The sequence below is a fragment of the Lepisosteus oculatus genome, chromosome 7 (assembly GCF_040954835.1).
Source record: "Lepisosteus oculatus isolate fLepOcu1 chromosome 7, fLepOcu1.hap2, whole genome shotgun sequence".
In the NCBI taxonomy this organism is placed as follows: domain Eukaryota; kingdom Metazoa; phylum Chordata; class Actinopteri; order Semionotiformes; family Lepisosteidae; genus Lepisosteus; species Lepisosteus oculatus.
Window position 1 is genome coordinate 44,931,188 of NC_090702.1, and position 19,146 is coordinate 44,950,333.

General features: G+C 37.5%; 1 protein-coding gene across 1 annotated transcript in view; it reads left to right on the forward strand.

Annotated features, from left to right (window-relative positions):
• The window catches only part of col7a1l (collagen type VII alpha 1-like), a 154,376-nt gene that overhangs the window by 16,618 nt on the left and 118,612 nt on the right, over positions 1-19,146 (forward strand). The window contains exons 3-15 of the mRNA XM_069192546.1: positions 3,390-3,570; positions 3,934-4,093; positions 4,476-4,569; positions 5,390-5,563; positions 5,820-5,983; positions 8,324-8,453; positions 8,554-8,670; positions 9,337-9,492; positions 10,759-10,875; positions 12,217-12,363; positions 15,789-15,908; positions 18,073-18,231; positions 18,354-18,473. Coding sequence (XP_069048647.1) covers positions 3,390-3,570; positions 3,934-4,093; positions 4,476-4,569; positions 5,390-5,563; positions 5,820-5,983; positions 8,324-8,453; positions 8,554-8,670; positions 9,337-9,492; positions 10,759-10,875; positions 12,217-12,363; positions 15,789-15,908; positions 18,073-18,231; positions 18,354-18,473 — 1,839 coding nt within the window. The remainder of the gene's footprint in view (positions 1-3,389; positions 3,571-3,933; positions 4,094-4,475; positions 4,570-5,389; positions 5,564-5,819; positions 5,984-8,323; positions 8,454-8,553; positions 8,671-9,336; positions 9,493-10,758; positions 10,876-12,216; positions 12,364-15,788; positions 15,909-18,072; positions 18,232-18,353; positions 18,474-19,146) is intronic.

Consider the following 19,146-nt stretch of genomic DNA (forward strand, 5'->3'; position numbering starts at 1 on the left):
ATTAATGGTGGCACTAATAGCATATATAGCAGTACTTGTGGTAATATTAGCAATAGGTGTAACAGCAGTCACAACAGAAGTAGACATATTAATAACAGTTCAGTGTGGGTAGCTGCGTCAGTATGCGTAGGCTGCAAAGCAACAAGTAATAGGTTTATTCCATGCTGAAAAAAAGAAGAGAGAAAAAACACAACGTTTCGGCCGTGGAGCCTTCTTCAGGTGTGAGAGAGACAAGGCAGTAGGCAAAGGTAATGTAGTGGGAGAACAAAGGCTGGGAGGGAGGAGGGGTGAGAGGCGGGAGCAGGGGACAGAAAGAGAGGCCAATCAAGAGGTGTGAAGTCAGGATAGGTGTAGAAAGGTGTGAAATGAAACTTCCAATGAATGGAGAAAATTTAGTAGAATAGTAGTCTGCCGTTAAGAGAAGGGGGAAGGTGTGATCCTAGCTGCAGGATAAGTTTGGTTTCGTTAGTCTTTCTGATGTATGAGTTCGGAAAACCATATTAATAACAGTACAGAAGCAATGTGGTCTTAAATTAAGTCATCACAGTTTATTGTGTTTTGTATCTTTTGTTAATTTGGTGTTTTGTACTGTAAATGTATAGTATATAGTATATACAAAGTGAAGATATAGTGTATAGCCGCTCCACCCCGCCCATTTCGTCCTGCAGCATCGAACCCGGCTCTCTAATGTAACACAGCAGGGAGCCAGTCGCATGAGCTAAAGCACAGGGAGGGTGATGACGTCACCGGTCTGAACTAGCTGCGCTACACCAGCCTTAAGGAAGTAAACTTATTTACCAGATATTGACAAAGATTGATAGCTTAATAATAATAAAATATAATAATAAAAAGAGGATTTAAATTAATTAATGAACTTAAGTACTTCATGACAATGAATATTCATTTATGAATATTACACATACACAAAATAAAACGCTTTTTCATAATATCCAAATGAGCTGATTTGCAAGAAAATGCTAGACACATTTAAACATTTTTAAAAATAATGAACCCCACTAACTAAAGTTTGTAATATTTCAACTCCGTTCCTCCAGAAACAAGTTTCCCTGCACGTTTGTTTGTCCATCAGATACACAAAAACATTAAAAATGACACCCATGCTGGTACAAGCTATTTTTTGTCTGAAAGGATAACTTGCAACTGCTGTTGTTTTTACACAAAGCACAAAGCAGAAATAAGATTCGTGTTGCCCTTGTGACAGACATGCTACTTGTTTACCGGAGACAGGGTTTGGTTTCTGTTTCTCTGGCACAATACAAATCTTTCACTATAACTCTTTCCAGTAAAGGTCCAAACCATTTTAATGACAGATTTGTGTTTTAAAGGTTTTTATTCTGAAAGGAAGCAACACAGAGGCAATGCAAAGATGGCCTGATTGACACACACATACAAAATAGATACTGTATACAGTGCTGGGATTGCAGCCAGGTTACAGGAGCATAAAGAAAGGAATTTCGCTTCCAGCAATTAATCCTGTCATAAGTCATTAAATGCCTTTTAACTTCAGTATGGTAATTTAATCAATACAGTTTTCTTTCCTGCTGCCCTTAATTAAATTTGCAGTTACTTATTCTGTCTTTTACATTTTGGCGCAGGGTGATTTCACTGAATGCGATCGATTGTTCAATTGATTTGTTTGTTGGTTTGTTTAAATTTTCCTTTCATGTGCCCTATTCAGAATACTGCCCAGAATACAGATGATTTCCCAGGAACACTGACCTCTACCCCATAACAGTTCACCCATGAACACAGAAAAGGAAGGGCATACAAATTCAGTCGCTTGCGCATACAAATTCCAGAGGGCCAAGGCTAATATCTTGCGTTATACTGCCATCTAGTGGAAAGTATTTCTTGACCAAACTTGTCACCTCCCTACCTGAATAATATATCTTTGGTATACACTTTTACTTCTTTCCAAGAAGTCAGAGCTGTGAAGCTACTAAATGCCAGATAAGTCAAGATAGTAATTAAAGGTTCCCTGTTGTCAATCTCAATCATTCCTGCTTGAAAAAAAGTGTTGGGAACTAAGCATAGTGGAAAAAACGTTTCATGAACAGAGCCCAATATCATCAGAGCATTCACTGTAGGTATTATCACATCATCATCACATAACTTTCAATAACTGCCTATCCAATTCAAGGTCACAGTGGCTTAGAGCCTATCCCAGGAAGCATTGGGTACAAGTCACACACTGAATGGGAAGCCAGTCCACTGCCGGACACACACAGACATACAGTACAGTAAATGCATACTGTACACACTCGCACCAGGGCCAATGTATGTCTTTGGAGTGTGGGAAAATCCAGAGCCATTTAGATGTTATTTAAATCTATTTAAAGCATTTTTTTTTTTTGCTGGAAGCATTTCCTGTGCATTTGCGTTCTTGTGGTCGTCCTTTAAAATGAATGTCTACAAACATGTTAAAGAGATTATAACAATGAAAAATAGACTATATGTTTTAGAATGTTAGTTTGTTAGGAGACTATAATGCATGAACATCACCATTAGTGGTAGTAAAGGCTCGCAGAATATGAAGGTCTATTAATTATTTATGAGCTTAATTAGTTTTCTTTATACAGCCACACAAATCTTGCAGGATTTCTACACAAGTGTCCCTTAGGATAAAATCCTTGCTTAGTTCTGCAAAACTGTCTTAGGAATCACACAGTGAAGATCATGCAGTAGGTTTTGACTACCACAAGAAAAGTAAAGAACTACTGTACATGAAGATATTCTGCAGGATAAGATATTCTGCAGGATATCTTAATGAGATTTTGGCTACATACAGTATTTATAGTATACAGGATTTCTGCAGTGGGCTGCTGTAGTACTGTATATTGTGGGAATCGTTGCTTTCGTCTGCTGGGAGGCTCCATGACAATTTACTGTGGGATGCCAAGGAAAAAAGACTAAATTACTGTAAAGGTCCTTATCCAAGTCTTAAGTGAAGTGTGCCCAGTAGATTTATTAATAATAAACAGTGAAAACATGGACCAGATGACATGGGTAGAAATGATATGAACAAGACACCCACTCATGTTGTTGAAGTTGAAACCCTGGCTTTTTTCTAGAAATGGCTGAATGAGATCCTTGAATCAATTAGCTATAGTAATAACTACCAAATGGGTTAAATGAGTTCTTATTTGCAATTGTTTTTGTACAAAATAACATGGATTGAGCATGGGAAACTATTGTAAAAATATGGAAACATTAGTCAGTTATCATGATACAGTATATACTTGTCCAATGTCTCACAGAAGTCAATAGTTTAATAATGATTTAAAGCAATTTGGAAGGAAAATTTTGATTGTTCATATACAATATCAAATGAATGCCAAATAATGTGGTTTTTATGTTTCTTTTTCTAGCCTGCCGCACGGCAGTTACAGCTGACATCGTTTTTCTGGTGGATGAATCATGGGGTGTTGGACCAGACAATTTCCAGCTTATTAAGGATTTTATCAGTGGAATCGTCAAGTCTTTCACTGATAACATACTGGGTGAAGAAGGCATCCGCTTTGGTGTCACAGTCTACAGCGACATCCCAAGGTATGTAAGTGAACACAAATGCCCAACTAACGACGCAAACTGCGTAGTGAGGACAAGAAGACAAGCGTAATTCCTCATCTCTAAAAAAAAGTAATATTTAAGGTATGATCCTGCCTGAAAATAAAATCAGAATTTGAACCAGATCTGAGCTTAGGTTCAACCCCGATCTGATTAGTACAATGCTGCGGGAATTGAGATCAAGATCTGAGATCGGATAAGGATGGGATTCCACGCAGTACAAACAACCGCATAAAACAAACGTTAATCCCATCCGAGCGGAGCATTGGCATAACTAAATGATTACGTATTTCAACATCTGAAGTAAATTGAATTTCACTAATCCTTAAAGAAATTCTTTCCCAGAATGAGAATAGCCCTAACTGACTACTCAACTGTCGAAGAAGTGCTGTCTGCGGTGCGTGATCTTCCATATGAAAGTGGGAGCCCCAAAACGGGAGCCGCTCTGGAGTTCCTGGTGGATTCAGTGTTCAGCTCTGCCATTATCAGAGATGATGCTCCAAAGGTACAGTGCCCTGCATCTAACTGGGACATTCTCACGCTATGCAATAAATAGCTTCTGAAATGGTCCAGTATGTTTAAATGGGATATCTGAGTAATTTAGAGAATTTTAAATGTATCATTTTGTTACCACCCGATTGAATTGAAAATACATGCAACACTCTAAAAACGTGTTGCATTCCCCTGGTACAGTTCATTAAGACTTAAAATGGGTTACCCTGCTTTGAAATACTGTATATATAATAGTCAATCCAATTTCAATTAATCTGAATATTCAGTCTATTGTTTGGTGATAGCAGAATGCATGTTCTAGATGTGAATAGAAGTGAATGTAGCATAGCTGAGATCTGTATTATGATGTTTCCTTCGTTGTTGTTTTTTTGCAGATCGTAATTTTAATAATCAATGATAAATCAACAGATTTGATTGAGGAACCAGCAAAGGCATTGCCAGACAATGGAATTACAGTGTTTGCAGTGGGTATGTTTGTTTCCAAAGCTCCTGGTTTTTATTGAATGGGCTAAATAAAAGTGGGGGAAATGTAGCATAGCAGAATAACACTGGCATGTCTATTTTGTTTATTAAACTGGTTCAAAACTTAAACTGATTCTAATGCTAGTTCTGGTTGGGGAAAAGTACAACACAATAGACAAAGAGCACTTCATCGTTATAATTTCTCATCAACTATTTGAAATACTTTCATACTTGGGCATGATTGCTGACTCATTAATTGCCTAACAATTGTGTTTTTTCTGACACCTTTATTTAAGGCAGCTTCCAGAAGGTGCTGTAAATATTACAACATATTTATTTTCATAAAATGTGTTAAAGCATGTCTTTACAGCATTTAAAATAACACTATTCACTTAGGAACAAGTAATAGGTTTATTCCATGCTAAAAAAGAGAAGAAAGAAAACTTACAACTTACACCTGAAGAAGGCTCCACAGCCAAAACATTGTGCTTTCTTTCTTCTCTTTTCAGCATGGAATAAACCTATCACTTGTTCCTTTGCAGCCTACACATGCTGATGCAGCTACCCACCTGAACTATTCATTAAGTACGTACCTTCCTGGACACAGAATTCAAAACCAAAGAGCTTCCTATGAGGGTGATAAACAGATCGGTGGTAGTGGTGGAAAATACAAAAAAATCATATTCCTTTCTTTGTTACTTGCTTTTCCATAACCACTTTATTATTCAGAAAATGGGCAAAGCACCATGTTCATATGCAATGACAGACTGACTTATTTTAGGATCATTTAAGGAGGCATTTGGGTGTGTTTATTTTATTGTTTCAGGAATTAAAGAGGCAGACAAGAAAGAGCTGAAGAAAATAGTCTCTGAACCTTTTGAGGAGCATCTTCTGTTTGCTGAGGACTTCAATCGTCTTAGCAGTCTCTTGCCTAAAATCTCTCGGCGGGTTTGCTTTACAGCCTCAGAACCTCCACGACCTATCAAGCAGACCAAGCAGGGTATTCACAATCATCAACATTCGACGTCTTACCAGAAATTATGATGTAGCCTGGGTAGTCAAGATAATGGAGAGTAATAGCTCAGCATGACAGAAGATACCAATTATGCTCTGACAATTAAGTGTAATTTTTTCAAACACTTAGACCAGATTTGTGAACAATGAATGGTATACATTGGAAGAACATGCTGTGTACCCATCAACATGTTTTTCTTGTTTGGTTGTTTGATGATAAGTGTACTCTTTCTTTTCTGAAGTGGAAGACAAAGTTATTGGGCCAAAAGACCTGGTTGTCAATGAGCTGAGTTACAGCTCTCTGAGACTGACGTGGACCCCTGCTACAGGAGACGTCACCGGATATCAGCTGACTATCAGTGCTCTCAGTGCCAGTGGACAGCCACTTTCAGGGCAAGAGGAACAAGTGGGTATCAGGGTTTTCTCAAAACTGGAGAAATAGTCACTGGTTGACTGCTTGGTTCATGTTTTAAATCAACCCATAACACAACACCAGAGGCTTCTCATAAGGTTAGCACAGACTTCCTTTCCCTCCTTCAACTATGATTTAATCTGTCAGATAAATCTAAAAAAAAGGAGGAATGTGCTGATAAACTACTAATTACAGCATGATCCCCAGCCTTTTCCTTGATTTTAAATGTACCAGTCACCGATAATGTGAAAAGTATTTTGAGAACAGCAATCATATACATTATGTATCACAGGAAGGGTAGTATTATTTAGTCATATGTGAGAGATAACTGAACTTATTTGATATGATGTCACTGTATGAAATGAATCTCCATAGCTATGGTACATATTGAACAGATAATGCCACAGTAGTATATGTGCAATAATGATAACCTAGCACATGTATCCCATTAACAAAATAAATTAACCTATGAAAAAGTGCTTTTGAGTTCTTGTTTTTTCCCTAACCACCAATGACTGGCAGTTAAAGAACATCCAGTAGGAAAATAAAGGAACAGACAGGGAATGCAACCTTGTAATTAACATACAGTGACACCATACACTCAGACAAGTGCAAGTGCTACTCTTCTTGTTATACATTTCTTTAAAAGGATCCCTGTCATTGATATCCAAAAGATTAATTCATGCCAAAAGAGAACAATAGCAGTTTTGCTTTCTATTACTCTGTTAAAATGCTTCATTCAAACCTTTAGCAGCTGTTACTCTTTGGGATAGGGAGTCACAGGTGGAAACACCATATTTATAGGTCATATTTTTAGGGAGAAGAAAAATGGCATTCAAAAATCCTAATAATTGAATTCACTGATCATTCTTTCACTTAAAGTTTGTTCACAGAGTGTACTTAACTCTTCATAGATGCTACTGTACCATCTGAAACGTCTCCTTAGCTCCTTGGGCATGCTCATGAGCGGCCGTTTTTAAATGTGTTTTAAGGGTTTCCAGACACAGGTAGGTTTTTGGAAAAAGGTTTTGTCTTATTTGTCCACTTTTCTGTACAAGGATACCCTTTGCTGTTACCTAATTCTCCCGCTAAACAATCATTCTAATCTTGGCCTCTTGAGAGAGTGGGAATGGGTCTATTGGGCGTGGAATCTTACTGGTTATTGGTGCTGATGTGGTCAATTCTTTATTGCATGGTGCACCTATCACAGCTGTCTTGACTTAATTCTAGGGGTTTAAGGGGGTACCCTAGATCATTGGTACAAGAATGCATTGGGAGGGAGCTGTTTTGTTCTGATTGTGAAAACTTGTCAATGAATAGAAATTGGGAAACACAAAAATTCTCAAAAAATGGAAAATAATTAAAGTGGAGTTTACAGCGGTGCTAACCCTCTTGTGTAAGTAGTGTGAGCCTTTATTAACATAGCAAGAAAGAAGTACTGCCACCTTCCACCATAATTAAGGAAGGCTTTAAGATTAGTTTTTGTTAATTACCTCTGAAGCACAATTTAATTGAGAGCAATAAATGTATAAAGTGGCTGTGAATAAGTTGCTAAATAGATTTAAGTGTTCAGTTGCTAAGAATGAAAATTTACTCTTGGAAGCATTTCAGCAAACTGACTATAGTCACTAAGGGATTCCAATTTCAAACCGTGGGTCTGGGAATTTAGGACAAATGTACGCCTTTCAAGTAAACAGTTTATTATTGTTTTTAGAAATACAAAACAGACGATGTTTTGTGTTCACATGCACGCATGTGTATTCACAAGCACCATCGAGTAGAACAAAAAACAATCATGCAATGATTTCTTGAAAGAAAACAAAAGTACAGTATGTTACAGTATGTGCGCCTTTCTTTGTTTTGTGCTCTCCACAACACATTTGCTTAAAAACCTCTTACTGTATGTGTTAAAATTCAATTGGCTTAAAATTGCAGTTGGACTTTAAGCATGTAAGTAAATAATTTTAAAAGCAATCAGTATTAAGTACCAATTAAGATGGTAATGGCATGGTTGGAGCGGTGGCTCTGTGGCTAAGGATCTGTGCCTGTGGCTGGGAGGTTGCCGGTTCAAATCCCACAGCTGGCAGAGAAATCCTACTCCGTTGGGCCCCTGAGCAAGGCCTTTAACCCCAACTGCTCCAGGGGTGCTGTACAATGGCTAACCCTCTGCTCTGACCCCAAGCTTCTCTCCCTCTCTGTGTGTCTGTCTCATAGAAAGCAAGCTGGGGTATGTGAAAAGATGAATTCCTAATGTGAGAAATGGTATAGGGCTAATAAAGTGATGTTATTATATTAACTGATGACTGATAATCATGATTGTTGTCGTTTTGGTAGATTGATTTGAAGGGTGATGTGAGGACTGCACTTGTGACTGATCTCAAACCCACCACAGAGTACTTATTCACAGTCCACGCCGTTTATGCAGGTGGCAGAGGGGATTCGACAATTGTCAGAGCAAATACAAGTATGTACAATATGGTTCAAATGGCCACAGTGATAACAGGGGGACCAAATATCTCTCCTGGCCTGTGTAAAGCTGATGGTGATCTGTTCACTTGTTTCAGCGCCAGTGCCCCAGGTAACTAATTTCCGAGTGATAGAAGAAGGGCTCTTTAGCCTGCGGTTGGCATGGACACCACCATTAGGAAGATTAAATGGCTACAAAATCTTCATTCCTCGAGGTAAGAAAATTACTTCTAATCTATTTTGCTTTAAGTAAACATTCTTAGCCTGGTTTTGTTTAAACCACAGAAACCAGTGTTCAGCTAATCGTTTACTTACAATTGCAAGCAAGAGTTTCTTGTGTATTTTAATAACAATGGTTCTGTTCAAGGAATGTCAGTTTTTTACAAATTGTTCACAAAATACAGCTTCCTTCCTGCTTGTGTTTCAGATGTTTGGACCCTTATTGACATGAACTATTGATCAAGAAGAAATTAGTCTAAAGTAGTTCTACTAGATTATGTGGGTCCGTTGGCCACCACTGTGCTCAGCAGTTAAATTGATGGACTAACATACTGCCTAAATACACTCTCATAGTAAAAGGAAAAACCCTCTGGGTGATACTAAGGTGCGCTTATACCATTATCTGATATCTATAAATATTCTAAGATAAATATATATACAGACATATACAGTACATACAGTATTTATGAACCCTGTGCTAGAACAAAGCCACTTTCTCATGCAAGCTTTATCTGTGTGTGCTTTTCTTAAGGGACTATGCTCAACAGATACTGTGTGTTGTGTATTCTACTGTATATACTGTATTAGAACACTTAATCCGCAAACAAAATGCATAAAAACTGAGTTTGTTCTGGTGTTTGTTGATGTCTTAATCGTTTCAGCCAACCGGCCCGGACTGACATATGAGCAGGAGCTTAGTGGAGATGTTTCATCCCATGTCATTGACAGTCTAGAGGAAGACATGAAATACACTATCAGTATTTATGCTATTTACCCTGAGGGCACAAGTGATCCAGTATCTGCGACTGGCAGAACATGTAAGTCTCCTTACTTGAATCAAGAGCCGGTGATGGAATTAGTGTAGCTCTCAGCTACAGTGGAATGAATGTATTGGCTGTTTATATTACTGGTAATCTGACAGTCAGCAGACACTTGAATATTAAAATATAGATGGTCTTGATCTAATCTTTTCTTTTAGACATAGTAACCTTTTATATGCTGCACTGTACCGCTTGCATTTTTTAAAGAATTAAGAAAGATGTAAACATGGAATAAGAAACAATATGCGGACATTATATAAGCAGGGACAGGAACAGCTGACTTCAGTAAGTGGTTATGTGAGCAAGTGTCTGTGTTTTAAAATGGCTTGATTTAAGTGGTGTGAATACTTTAGAGTTTAAAATGCTTCCCTGGGATTGAATCCAGCCTACAGAGCCTGCTGAGTGGAGTTTGAATATTCTCCCTGTGTCCACATTGGCAATCTCCAAGTACCTCTCACCCCTCAAAGACATGCTGTCTTGGTTAATTGGTGTCTCGGTATTGTCCCCATGTGTGTGTATAGTGTACAGTACATTGGACTGGCCTCCTGGCCAGGAGGCCTCCTGGCCTCCTGGACAGTACAGCAGGCAACACAGTACGACAGAAAACACCACACATTGTAGACTGTACATTACAAAACAGTAAATACTGTAATAACAGTAACAACCAGCATAATAAATATGCTGGATGGAATGAATCTCACTGATTGATGGTAAATCACATCCTATAGTCCACACCCCTTTGTAGTGCATCTTTGGCATGCATGATAGTATTCCTGTATACTGTGAAACCACTTGTGTGGACACTTTCCATGGTGCTGTAGTAGAAGTTCATGGATAGCTGTTCATACAGCTTTTCTTTAATCACCGCAGAAAGTGCAAGTACTCTTGTGCCTTTTTCAGACTGGCTACAGTGTTGTGAGACCAAGCCAAGTCGGTGGAGGAACACGTTTAATAAGAGATGAATGGGTATTATTAATGGGTATTGATTAAATAAGTTTTCAATTACAACCTTTATCTCTGGTGATGTGTACTGTATCACAGTCAACAGCTTCTTGCTTCTTCTTGCTTTCAAATTTTCCTCCTTAAATGCACATCGAGAGTCAACTGTTCCCAGGTTTGTCCACAGGGTGTCAGAATACAATAAAGAATTTTTTGGTTGCCTGGGATAGGGTCCTCCTGAATAATAAATCTTGCTCACAAAGTTGTTTCACCTACAGAAGGTTTAATCGGCTATCTTTGTTTTGTGTATCATTTTTGGAAAAGTGAAGTTAGTTCCTGTGAAGAGCCTAACCCTGCAGAACGCCACCACAGATACTATACAGGCCAGATGGTCACCAGTCAAAGGTGCTTCAGGATATCGACTTACCTGGTCCTCCTCAGGTACCTTTATACTGTATATCGCAAATAGAAACTGTCACCTGCTCCCCACAATGTGATTTTCTTTCATGTTATAGGTGTTTTTAAGCATATTTTTATTATCCATTTGTTATTTTTTGTTCATTTGAATTTTCAAACATACAGTAAATTAAGAAACAGAAACCAAACATCAACATTACAGTGTCAATACAGTCATATACAGTAATTGTTGTCCAAAGCTAATGTAACATTAGAACAAGTAAATGTTTATTCCATGCTGAAAAGAGAAGAAAGGAAACACAACATTTTGGCTGTGGAGCCTTCTTCGCACCCGAATTAGCTGACACAGCTACCTACGTGAACTACTTCATGTAACATTAGTTAAGTACACTTCAATATGGGATACACTTTATGTGTATTTACTATTTTAAGAAACAAGCATATTTCTAATAGTTGTGGAAATCCCTTCTCCAGATTTGATCGTTTTAGGATTTACTTTATTAATTCTAACTTATACATTTTGAATTCACATTATGCTGAAATGTGAGTATCCATTAATTATCTGGTACAATGTCTAGGTTTATCCAGATCAGTAGAATTGTTTTTTCTCACTGCTATGAAACCAGCAAAAAGCAGTCTTCTCTGATTTAAAGGAAAGGTAACCAAGTTATCATTATTCAACAAGCACAGGCAAGGATCTGGTTCGAAATACATGTCAATTTATTTGCCCAGCATAGTACAGACGTGAGTCCAGAGGTTGTGGATAATGGGACAGACCCAACACATGTGAAACAGAGTGCCTACAGAGTTGGTTTAACATCATGTACATATTGGGCCTGTACTTAGTCCTGTTATGAACCGTTTGTATGGTGTGGCATACTTTCTATGTATTAATTTAAAATGATTAAGCTGATGAATGAGATATATAGAGGATGAAATGAGACTGTCCAAATCATTGCCCAGTTTGGGCGCAGTCCACCCCTTTTCATCTCATTATTCCCATATGGTTTCTATGTTTCTATGTTGTATGTTCTTCCACTCTCCATATTTGCTACTGATATTTGAGATTTGCTAACTGGATCAATCAAACTTATCATTGTATGTTTTGGTAGGGACTATTTTCATGGCACAAGCCATTTATACATGGATAGGCTAAGAAGCATTCACATTTACAGTGGAAATACACTTACATAGACAAGTCATTTGCCCACGGCTTGCCCACATGAAAAATCAGGCTCAAACATCACACATCTGTAATACATTTTGTTTTGTTCTCTAGAAATAACCCCCCCCCCCAAACCATTCAATGTTAGTTAAGTACAGCAATATCATTTAACTATTTAATGTTATGTTTTCAACTTGTAGAGGGATATATAGAGAATGTTAACCTGGGTGAAACCTACACCTTCTACATGATCCAGGGGCTTCAACCAGGGACAGAGTACACTGTCACAATCAACCCCATCTTTGTGGACATTGAAGGACCTGTCACCACAGCAAAAGCTAAAACATGTAAGTCAAAACCATTTCCTTAGACAGTTAATGTAAGATGATATACCTTTACTGTATTTTTGATGCAAATGTGTTTTTAAAACAGGGGTTTTCTTTTTCAATACAAAGTACATTGTACTGTAATTCACTTCCTATTTAAAGAATTTCTTGGTAATCAGCATTTCTGTTCATTTCTGGTGCCTTTCATAGGTTTTATTAGCTTGGGGTTAGAGATCTGTTTCCATTCTGGATGTTTCGATTTTATTTCTCTTGTTGCTGAACATCAGATACCATCTGCTGTAAAGTACCAGTGTTAGCTGGGATTATTACCACAATACCGAATACCAGGGGTATCCTAAACTCCACAAGAAAAAAAAAACAATGCTGAAACTTAAGAATTGTCCTTCTTAACATGTTCCCTGTTAAGGTCAATTGTATCTCCCAGGTGTGTGAAAATTACTTGCCGTGTCCTCCAAATCTATTCATACCCAGCAATAGAAACAGGAACAATAAACGTCAAATAACAGAAAGATTACTGATTGAATAGTGTTTCTTGCTTATGAAATCCTAAAAATGTTACAGTACAGTAAGACTTTATGGCATTGCATACAGTAATAATAAAAAGTTGTATTTATCATAAATACTGTAATTAATTTAAGTCCAAAAAACTCAAGGGTCACATTTATTCACATCCCCGTAGTTAGTGTTTTGTAAATCCTCCTCTGACAGGGATTACACTAACTTTAGTGTGCTATGAGTCTGTGGCACTTCAGATGGGAACTTAATGCAAAATCCTTCATGTAGAATTGTTCTTAATCCTTCAGACACTTTTGGTTACCATTTGTGTATTCCATCTTGAGTTACAATCACAAATGTTGTTGTTTCATTTGTCATTCATATGCTGTTTGTCAGGTGTAACAAACAGACCTTTTTAGTTTGCAGTATTTCTTGCAATTCAGGTATGAATGCCACATTCATGTTGACAATTTTTCTACATGTAGTATACTGAGGTTCCTGCTTTGTATATACTGTAGATCTTTTGCCTTTGGATTTACTGTTCAGTTGCTTCCCAACACAATTTGTTTCACAGATATCAATGTGTTCTATTCCTAGCATGGTTGCCATTATACCAGTAGCCTTAAAGTTCTTAAATGGACACTTCAGAAAGTGATAGTTAGGGCCATGATGATGCATGTTACTTGCTGAATGTTTTCTACGTGCTACCTTCTTTCATACCCCAGAGAAACAGAAAACCTACAGAGTTATATAGTGTTACAGTATACTGTATACTGTAATGGAACAGGTAAAGGTTTCATTCCACGCTGAAAGGTTTCAGCTGTGGAGCCCTCTTCACAAGACACCTGAACCTGAACACAGCCTCTACCTGTTCCTTTGCAGCCTATGCATGCTGATGCAGCTACCTACTTAACACTCAGAATGTTAAGGTATAAATGTTTTTGTTGAATTTTACCTAGTTTGAAGTGTGAATAAATATGACCGCCTTGTTTTCTGGAATTCATTAATTTATGACACATATGATTTCACTCTGTGCAATGCTGTTATTACAGAAATATAACAAAATTACACTTTTTTTTTAAATGAGACACATCATCCAATCTGTAACTCATTTTTCTGTATAATGTTTTATCATGTTCCTCTTTTTTTTCAAAGGTATGAATACATTTGAAGAGTACTGTATGCCCCAAAAGGTGTTTGTCACTCATGTGTTACAGTATGTGAATAAAATGACTGCTTGTGGTAGCATAAACTCTCATGCAAATTACAAGAGAAGCCAGATGTAAAACATACAGTATACTTTACTCCATTTACCCAACATAAAACTCTGAACAGTGTACGTTAAACATGCAGCTTCTTGGATCATTCTATCTGGTGGGGATTCCTGGGGTTCTATCCTATTTTTTCCTTTATCCAATCAAAATCAAAGCCAGCTTTGCACCGATTTGCTTTCCCACAAAATTCAGAAATACAAGGTTGTACTGCACATTGAACTGTAGATGAATTAATTGTGATTGCACTGCTGTCTGAAGCTATTGATTTATTATTGTAATCAACTATGTAGCGGGGCTGCTGGTGCATTGGCAGGTGCTACTCATCAGTGGTGGGTGAAGTAGATGCTCACTCATCTGTGAAGCACTTTAGGATCCTTCTGGATAAAAAGCACTGTAGAAATGCACAGAGTTAGCATCTTCAGCAGGATAATAAAGATATCATGCCACGAAATTGCATGCCCTTGGCAGTTGCCTGCATTGCTTATGTATTGAAATCAAAGTATTTCATCATGGGAATCATAATACTGCTAATACAGTACAATAAACCTATGGGTGTAGAGTATAAAAAAAACTTTATAAAACGACGAGTGCAGTTTAACTACAGTACAAGTGCATTGACTTCCTTTGATTAATTCATTCCAACTTTTTTTTTTCCCTTTGCTTCTTCACATGTAAAGCAGAGAGGTTTTTGTAATTGGTTATTTCTAATGCTTTTATTCCACAACATATGGCTTTAGCTACAGGTACGGTATGAGACCATGGGAATGTATTCTGAGTGGAAGTGTGAGTCAGCCCAAGGAATGAGTCACATTCCCTTGAAAGTTGGAAATAAGTGAAGTTGATGCGCTTAGAAGCTTAACTGTATTTATTTGAAGTAAAAAAGAATTGTTGCCAGCCTGGTTTCAAATCCTGAAAGAACAGACTCTTTATAGTCAAAGAGGAGAACAATTGTTTCCTTCAAGTTTTCTTTTATTCTTTGTAAACTTATTTTATTAGTGTTTGGTTCTTTATATGAGAGACATTAGAAGCACAAGAAATGCATATTGGAACCAATAGTACTGTACTGTATGTGGTGCGTTTTGAATGCCTCTCAATATATTATTGTGTGGCGTGGTGAATTGCATACAATATTATCCAATAAAAAAATATTTAATTCAAAATGTATTTGTTTTGCAAGCTCAGGGGGAAAAGGGATGATTTGTCACAGACTAAAGTACAGTACGTGACAGACAAATTGTTCTGTGACAGATGACCAGCTCTCACTGAGCTTTAGACATTTTAAACAGGAAATACTGGGGCTTGCAAAGAACAGATGAGAACCACAGCTGCATTATCGTCCATTGTGTGGACAGAATCTCTGATTTAATTTAATTTTCATTAAATTGCCACCAAACTCTTCCAATTAAAAATGCATGAAACGTGAAACTTAATTGTATGAACCCAAATGTATGAACCCAAAGCTGGTCTTTGTGGTATAGAATGGCTTTTGAGGATTCAGCATTTGTGTACAAAGACTATAAAATCAATGCATTATATCTTGTTTGAAAGCCTAATCACAAAGAAAACATGACTTGTAGGAATCATGTATTTTGTTTAGTACACAAGAAAGGTTACTGTTTACTAGTAATGTAACTTTTTTGGTTTGTATTGTTTTAGTGGAAAGCAGTGCAGTACAGAATGTAAAAGCTTCTGCAGTCAGTACAAATAGTGCCTTGATATCCTGGAATGCTGTACCGGGGGCAACAGGTTACAGACTGGCATGGGGCCCAACTACAGGTAATGTCCACATCCATTCTGAATAAAGTTAGCTAAACAGCACATGAAAAAAGTTATTTTTAGGAAAAGCATACAACCAGCAGTGATTGATGTCATAGATTTCTTTCTTCATATCAACTGTTATTATCATTGAGCATCGGTGACTTCCTTTTCAGAGGCATGTGTTGACAGGCAGGTGACATAAGAAGAGATTACATTGCTCCATGTTGTCCAGGAAATACTTCTGTATCATTCTCTGTTGACTTAGCAAAAATCAGCTTTTTTGCATAGTGAAAGATGAACCCTTCAAGTTTAATAAATTGAAATAAGAAATGCATTTGACATTTTCTGTTGTTGGTTTTGTTGTGTTCCATTTCTAAAGCTGTCATCATTATGCTAGGAAATTAAAGGTTTGTATACCTTCTACTCGGTTTTCTAATTTAATACAATTTATGCAGTATGTAATACTGTAATATATTATCGATGCTTTCAAGCAAAGGATTAACACAATGCAATTTTACACTTTAGTGATGTTTTCAGGCAGTTTTCTGTTTAGGGATCTGTTTTCTTTCCATTGTGCCAAGATGTTAAGAACATTTTCAACCGTCTTGGTCTGACAGACAAGAAATGAGAGGACATCTCCGTCCTTTGCTAGTAAGAAGTACTGAAAGATGTGATGGATTTTCTGAGATATCCACATCTCTAAATAACCAGTATGATACGATTTTCCCTCCTGCCAGCCCACAATAACTATGACTCACTGAGTCAAAAATAGTGCTGCAAGGACAGCAGTGAACTGCCTCTCCTTTTGATGTCACACCAGAGCTTTCAAGGGTAAAAAAGTCCTTTGAAGGCAGTCGTAACAGTCAACTGTGTAAAGGATTTGATTCAAATATTAGCTCGTTCAAATTCTGATTGATGTGGCTAAGTCAATCTGAAAGAAACTGATGACTTGATAATATAATCTTTTGATAACTTTTGTCTCTTTCTTTCTGGATAGATATTTTAAAAAAAACCATTGCAATTCAGCTTAGTTCCTGTTTGCCCTCTTATGAACCCAAAGCCGGACCAAATAATAGCTGAACCAAAACATTGCTCTTTAATTGCTCAGTAACGTTTAGAAGAACAGCCCTGATTTGGGTAGAGAAATTGAGCATTTGAAACATTACACTAACATTAAACAGAGGCTGTTACATCCCAGTGTGTGGTCCATGTGTGTTTTTGTTGCTATGTTCCACACTTCCTGACTTTGATTGTTCTCCCTCCACCATTGGACCATCATTATACCATTGTTTCCGTATTATGTCATCTTCAATTAACTCCCAACCAATCAGAACTCAGCTTATTCAGCATATACCTTATTCAGTATATGACTTGGAGGTTATCAGAATGAAGGGCCTTTTGCTTGACTTCAGTTCTGCTCAGCTCAGTTTCCTTTTGCTTGTGTTTTGTTTTGGCTTCGCTTCTCTATTTGTGTTAATTTCGCTTCGTGTGCGTGTGTTTTTGTATAGCTTCGGCTTTTGTTGGTTTGTGTTTGTCTCCTTGTACTTTAGTTTGTTTGTGTTTATCCTTTATTTCGCCATTACCTTGTCCAGACGTATTATATCAATCTCTGTGCTGTTTTGTACCCTATTTCTTCTGTCTACTCTTGTTTTCCCTTATTGGTATTCGTAGTTCACTTGTGTATTTGTGTGAACCTTTGTGTCTAGGGTTAGTTTAGATTGTCAGGTACATTCTGCACAAATAGTTGGTCTTTTTATTAGTGATGCTAGTTAGGAGTGGTCAGTGCCTTTTGTCTCTTATGGTTTTTGAGTAGTTAGTGAAGGTTAGCCAGGGCGTTAGAAGATGCCGAAGACTGAGTGTTTCGGGTTTTGTTTTGGTAGTTAGGTTAGCTTTCCCTCACTTCATTAGCCAGCTACATTTTGTTTATTTTCTTTTCTTTCCTCTCTAGTTCCCTTTCCCTGTGTATTATTGTGTCCTAATAACATACCATTCACTTTAAAATCACTTTTGCACTGAAACTTGTTGTCACGCTTCCCAAGTCCCTCACCAGAAACCCACCTGCATCCAAAACCATCCTAAATGTTACACCCCTTTGCCCCTAGACCCTTGGGGTCGTAACAGAGGCGGTTTAAGGGATCCTTCGACAGTAATTGACAGCAAATAAATGTTATTGTCCTGACAGAGTTCTTAGGCAAAGACAGACCAAGACAGCTGGCGCTGAACAGTTCCACCACAGTGTACCAGCTGAAGAATCTAGTCCATGATACTGAGTATGTCCTTTCACTCTACGTGCTGTTTGGGTCCATTGTGGGACCGGGCATCACAGCCACCGTCAGAACATGTGAGTGCAACACAGTTTTTCGTTTTAACAAAACAAAATGTCTAGAGCTAGTTCCTTTTTATTTTAGGTCACTCGGAAAAACATTGCTGTCTCATTCATGATGTTATACCTTATTGTTGCAGCACCTCTGGGCTATGTCTCCAACTTTAAGGTTATATCCTACACAAGCACTTCTATTACTGTGGAGTGGAGTCCTATTGTCGGAGCCACAGAATATAAAGTAACATGGACTGCTGGCAAAGGTAAATGCAACCTCAGTTTAGTATGTTTATTTACGCACACAGTTCATATTAAAGTATCATCCCCTTGCACTCCAAAACACAGTTATCCAGTTTTTCCACACTATATCCAAAGCCACGATATCAACCTTATGTGTTATTACCTCCAGCAGGCCTTGAGTGATGCATAATTGTTTGCTTTTTCTATTCCTTCTCCACATTGTCTGGAAGATGTAGACAATGTGTTACCTTGAGGTCTTTTTCATAAGTAAGATTGGGATACAATGCAACAATGCAGCACCCTGCACTTAACTTCATTAAAAGGCAACTGCCAGGAGTATGCTTGGTCTTGAATTGTATCATAGAAGCTTTCCTAGTCAAAGTCCATTGTTCTAAAACTGGTAGAGTTCAATTATATATCAGCAATATACAATATAATATGGGGATTTAAACACCTAAGTGTTTAGAATAAAGAGTGCAATGTGAAGAGAGTTTATGAAGTAAAAGTGTTCACTACATGTAGTTACAGCAATACAATACAATATAAAGTATGTACAGTATTTAATAATTCCATTTCACAATTTAAAATGAAATTTCATTAAAAATTCATTTGAATGTTTTTTGCTTTCTATTTTATAAATGTTACATTCTGTAGTGCACTCAACTTTGCATCCATAAAGCTATGATGTAAATGCAT